The sequence below is a fragment of the Sinocyclocheilus grahami genome, unplaced genomic scaffold, assembly GCF_001515645.1.
Source record: "Sinocyclocheilus grahami isolate Dianchi unplaced genomic scaffold, SAMN03320097.WGS_v1.1 scaffold399.1, whole genome shotgun sequence".
Lineage (NCBI taxonomy): Eukaryota > Metazoa > Chordata > Actinopteri > Cypriniformes > Cyprinidae > Sinocyclocheilus > Sinocyclocheilus grahami.
The window spans coordinates 612,267-618,125 of record NW_015505578.1 but is presented as its reverse complement, the minus strand read 5'-3'; the positions used below and the strand labels follow the sequence as shown (position 1 = coordinate 618,125).

At 42.9% G+C, this 5,859-nt stretch overlaps 2 protein-coding genes across 2 annotated transcripts; both read left to right on the top strand.

Moving 5' to 3' along the window:
• The first annotated feature begins 532 nt into the window (after window positions 1–532).
• LOC107550456 (potassium voltage-gated channel subfamily KQT member 2-like) lies at window positions 533–2,419 on the top strand. Its single transcript, XM_016231740.1, has 2 exons — window positions 533–547; window positions 627–2,419. The coding sequence occupies exons 1-2, from the start codon at window positions 533–535 to the stop codon at window positions 1,329–1,331; spliced, it is 720 nt and encodes a 239-aa protein (XP_016087226.1). The 3' UTR covers window positions 1,332–2,419.
• Window positions 2,420–2,422: 3 nt separating this feature from the next.
• On the top strand, window positions 2,423–5,744 carry LOC107550455 (potassium voltage-gated channel subfamily KQT member 2-like). Its single transcript, XM_016231739.1, has 2 exons — window positions 2,423–2,542; window positions 3,910–5,744. Exons 1-2 carry the CDS (start codon window positions 2,423–2,425, stop codon window positions 4,612–4,614), a joined length of 825 nt encoding a protein of 274 aa, XP_016087225.1. The 3' UTR covers window positions 4,615–5,744.
• Window positions 5,745–5,859: the final 115 nt, after the last annotated feature.

Here is a 5,859-nt window from a genome sequence, read left to right as displayed (position 1 = left end):
AAACCTTATACTCACTTCTTCTGGAGGTGAAGCTTAAATGAATTACACGAACATAGACGCATTTAGGTAGATCGGGGGCGCATTCCCTTCAAAAGCAAACATAATCCTCTGCGTCTTCAGCGGCTCAGATGTCGGGAGTAAATGACGACTGCTATGTTCATTATTACATCCAACAACAAAACACCTCAATCGCTTGCGAGACATTCTTGTCTACAACCACTCCGGCATCGAAACAATAGCGGACTGTTGACAGCTCACTCAGGGCGGAGCTGTGATAAAACCAAAGACTGACGCCACTGTCAATCAACAATCGTGGGAGGGGCCTGGGTCTGTGTGACGTCACATAGGCAGGAATCTGAGATTGGCTTGATTTGAGAAAGGGGTTTGGATTTATCTATATTTAAAAAAAAAAAACACTGGGGGGATTTTTATCATTATAGGGTGGTTGTGTACACACTGCCAACACACATTTATGTTTAAACAACATGTAAAAGTGCATTTCGCATCCGATGACCCCTTTAAGGAACCAATAATGGTTCTTCTATGTGTAAACCCCCTTTTAGAACTTTTATTTTTAAGAATATATATGTCAGTGCTAAAGGGCCTCGCTGTCTCTCCTTGTGCAGGTGGGGGCAATGGACCTCAAACTCAACTTTTTGGTCAGCATGTACACCACGCATATGGGCATCCCACGATCTGAGACCGAAGCCCTCCTAGGCTTTAAAATCCCTTACCCTGCTCCTCCCTACCACAGCCCTGACGATAAGAGCGAGAAAGCACAGGACGAGAATAAAAAGAGTGTGTCCCCTGTCCATCCTGGTCCCAACGGGACTCCCACCAATAGCCAATGTCGGCCCTCTACCTCATGGCATCAGCTGGATGACCATCCCCTCAGTGTGCCTCTCTGGAACAACAGCCGAGGAGTTTCGCCAATAGGCACTGACATCCCCTCGCTGTACCGCCTCCCGCCTCCGCCGTTCCATGAGATCGGGGACAGCAGCCGCTCACGTAGGTCCAGAAGACCCGTCCAGCAGCAGGTGGCCGTCGAGAGCGACACGTCCTTCTCCATTCCCTCAGTGGACCATGAGGAACTGGAGCGCTCTTTTAGCGGCTTTAGCATTTCTCAGGCCAGGGAAGAGGATTATGTACCTCCGGTGAGTCTGGGGCTTTCTGGTGGAGGCGGCGGGACACTGTGCACCCGTCTCAGACCTTATCTGGCCGAGGGGGAGTCGGATACGGACTCTGACCTCTATACGCCGGGAGCGCCGTCCCCTCTTTCATTTACCGGAGAGGGGCCTTTCGGTGACAGGATGTGGCCTGGTCTGAAATAGTTTGGAGTTTGTTTAACGGACCAGTATCCTGGATGTAGCTGATGGATGTGTATGTGGCCATTTGGACTTGATAGAGTGAATCGTTTTCAATGTCGAAAAACAAAAATGTGGGAGTGATTACCGACTGCATTGATGCCACAGCAGCGAGAATGAATCATAAACATAAAATTTTTTTTTAAAAACACGGAGGCTAAGGATGTGTGCGTTCACAAGCGGAAAAGATTGTGTGTATTCAATTACTGGCATGGATCTTCAAATCAAAAAAGGCACCTCTTCTTTATTACTTTGCATAGTCACCACAGCTAATGCAGTATCAAATGCACTTTACCTTAAAACTGTCATTTTAATTCATAAGATATTTATTTATTTACATTGTCTTTTCCTGAAATGCGTTATGAGACTGTTATGAAAACGAGTAGTTAGTCAGGGCATGTGTTCATAGTAAGCATTTAATGAACATTTTAAATTGAATGGTTCCTTTGGAGAAAATAATTGCAGCCAAAGAAAAAGACGGCAGAAAGCTGAGCATGCCTTACAGGTACTTTTTCCCTCTTACATTTCTTATCTGTAGGATGGAAAGATGAATTAATTTTTTATAGCTACAATTAAAGTCAAAACACTTACGGAGATAGACACATACTTTTGGAGGAACTATTAATATCTGCAGGAACCCGGGTGATGATCAGAGGAGAAATATCCATGCTATTGTATGCAATCAGTTTTCATTTTCTAGAGTTGGTAACCTGCACTATGATATCATGTTTTATGCTGTAGTGAAGAAGGCACTGAATAAAAATCAGACCTAAAAATACATTAACTGCATGGCATGTTTATGGAATATAGCTTGTTGACAACCTAATAGGATGACAAATGAGATAACAATAAAAGAAAGTCCCTTCAACTGCAGTCAGATCTAGTCAGGGATGAAGAAATTGAAAATGTATCAGTTGTATTTATTTGTTTTGTTTTTCCAGGTCAGTTTTACATTGAAAGCACTTGTTTGTACAGGTTTCCTGTAGGGCCCAGAGACCACATACATCTGCAAATGTATCACTTTTCCTAGTAAAAAGGAGGAAGATTAATCTCTCTAGATGTGGTTAAAGATTGTGGGAAAGGGAGCCGTGGCAGGAGAAAAGGACAAGCCCAAAAGCGACACGGAGATGGCTGAGGACCCAAGCATGATGGGACGTCTGAACAAGATGGAAAAGCAGGTGAAGCATGTTACATCAAGTTCATTTGGTGTAGCACCGTACACTCTTAAAATAAAGGTTCTTTATTAGAATCTATGGTTCCATAAAGAACCTTTAACATCCATGGAACCTTTCCATTCCACAGAACATTCTTTATAGTGAAAACAAAAATCTGTACACGCAAGTTGAAAAATTTCAACTTAAGTGGAAAATTCGCATGACGTGTTTTCGCGCAAACCAATCAGCAAAGAGCTTTTTGACATGTCCGGTTGTATCAGAAAATGGAGGAGAGCATTACGGCATGTTTTTATTCACACGGGTGACACAAAAAACATCCCGCAAGTAATCTAGAGCGATAATGCAATGAGAATTTTCGCTTCGTGTTTGGTGTACACACACCATTAGAAAGAAAATGTTTCTTTTAAGAGCTGTTTACTGAAAGGTTCTTTAAAGGGGTCATCGGATTCCAATTTTCCACAAGTTGATATGATTCTTTAGGGTCTTAATAAAAAGTCTGTAACATACTTTGGTTAAAATTTCTTAATTGTAGTGTAAAGCAACATCCTTTTTACCCTGTCAAAAACAGCTCTTTTCAGAGCAAGCCGTTTAGTTGCATGCCGCTTTAAATGCTAATGAGCGCTGCTCCCCCCGCCCCTCTCTTCCGAGCCGCTCTCTGAGAGACGATAAACTTTAGCCGCATTTGTCGTGAAACTTGCTAACTAGCACATTATTAGGAAAGGCAATTTGCAAAGATTCATATAAAAACCTTATACTCACTTCTTCTGGAGGTGAAGCTTAAATGAATTACACGAACATAGACGCATTTAGGTAGATCGGGGGCGCATTCCCTTCAAAAGCAAACATAATCCTCTGCGTCTTCAGCGGCTCAGATGTCGGGAGTAAATGACGACTGCTATGTTCATTATTACATCCAACAACAAAACACCTCAATCGCTTGCGAGACATTCTTGTCTACAACCACTCCGGCATCGAAACAATAGCGGACTGTTGACAGCTCACTCAGGGCGGAGCTGTGATAAAACCAAAGACTGACGCCACTGTCAATCAACAATCGTGGGAGGGGCCTGGGTCTGTGTGACGTCACATAGGCAGGAATCTGAGATTGGCTTGATTTGAGAAAGGGGTTTGGATTTATCTATATTTAAAAAAAAAAAACACTGGGTGGATTTTTATCATTATAGGGTGGTTGTGTACACACTGCCAACACACATTTATGTTTAAACAACATGTAAAAGTGCATTTCGCATCCGATGACCCCTTTAAGGAACCAATAATGGTTCTTCTATGTGTAAACCCCCTTTTAGAACTTTTATTTTTAAGAATATATATGTCAGTGCTAAAGGGCCTCGCTGTCTCTCCTTGTGCAGGTGGGGGCAATGGACCTCAAACTCAACTTTTTGGTCAGCATGTACACCACGCATATGGGCATCCCACGATCTGAGACCGAAGCCCTCCTAGGCTTTAAAATCCCTTACCCTGCTCCTCCCTACCACAGCCCTGACGATAAGAGCGAGAAAGCACAGGACGAGAATAAAAAGAGTGTGTCCCCTGTCCATCCTGGTCCCAACGGGACTCCCACCAATAGCCAATGTCGGCCCTCTACCTCATGGCATCAGCAGGATGACCATCCCCTCAGTGTGCCTCTCTGGAACAACAGCCGAGGAGTTTCGCCAATAGGCACTGACATCCCCTCGCTGTACCGCCTCCCGCCTCCGCCGTTCCATGAGATCGGGGACAGCAGCCGCTCACGTAGGTCCAGAAGACCCGTCCAGCAGCAGGTGGCCGTCGAGAGCGACACGTCCTTCTCCATTCCCTCAGTGGACCATGAGGAACTGGAGCGCTCTTTTAGCGGCTTTAGCATTTCTCAGGCCAGGGAAGAGGATTATGTACCTCCGGTGAGTCTGGGGCTTTCTGGTGGAGGCGGCGGGACACTGTGCACCCGTCTCAGACCTTATCTGGCCGAGGGGGAGTCGGATACGGACTCTGACCTCTATACGCCGGGAGCGCCGTCCCCTCTTTCATTTACCGGAGAGGGGCCTTTCGGTGACAGGATGTGGCCTGGTCTGAAATAGTTTGGAGTTTGTTTAACGGACCAGTATCCTGGATGTAGCTGATGGATGTGTATGTGGCCATTTGGACTTGATAGAGTGAATCGTTTTCAATGTCGAAAAACAAAAATGTGGGAGTGATTACCGACTGCATTGATGCCACAGCAGCGAGAATGAATCATAAACATAAAATTTTTTTTTAAAAACACGGAGGCTAAGGATGTGTGCGTTCACAAGCGGAAAAGATTGTGTGTATTCAATTACTGGCATGGATCTTCAAATCAAAAAAGGCACCTCTTCTTTATTACTTTGCATAGTCACCACAGCTAATGCAGTATCAAATGCACTTTACCTTAAAACTGTCATTTTAATTCATAAGATATTTATTTATTTACATTGTCTTTTCCTGAAATGCGTTATGAGACTGTTATGAAAACGAGTAGTTAGTCAGGGCATGTGTTCATAGTAAGCATTTAATGAACATTTTAAATTGAATGGTTCCTTTGGAGAAAATAATTGCAGCCAAAGAAAAAGACGGCAGAAAGCTGAGCATGCCTTACAGGTACTTTTTCCCTCTTACATTTCTTATCTGTAGGATGGAAAGATGAATTAATTTTTTATAGCTACAATTAAAGTCAAAACACTTACGGAGATAGACACATACTTTTGGAGGAACTATTAATATCTGCAGGAACCCGGGTGATGATCAGAGGAGAAATATCCATGCTATTGTATGCAATCAGTTTTCATTTTCTAGAGTTGGTAACCTGCACTATGATATCATGTTTTATGCTGTAGTGAAGAAGGCACTGAATAAAAATCAGACCTAAAAATACATTAACTGCATGGCATGTTTATGGAATATAGCTTGTTGACAACCTAATAGGATGACAAATGAGATAACAATAAAAGAAAGTCCCTTCAACTGCAGTCAGATCTAGTCAGGGATGAAGAAATTGAAAATGTATCAGTTGTATTTATTTGTTTTGTTTTTCCAGGTCAGTTTTACATTGAAAGCACTTGTTTGTACAGGTTTCCTGTAGGGCCCAGAGACCACATACATCTGCAAATGTATCACTTTTCCTAGTAAAAAGGAGGAAGATTAATCTCTCTAGATGTGGTTAACATAAGAAAACAATGTTAAAAGATATAAACATTTTTCAAAGCTGTATTTCAATGCGCTGTTCAAACATTACAATATTAGGTTGCATACTGTAAGGAAATAAAGTTGGTTTTGTCTCAGTCTGCTGGTTTGTTCGTTTCATGAGA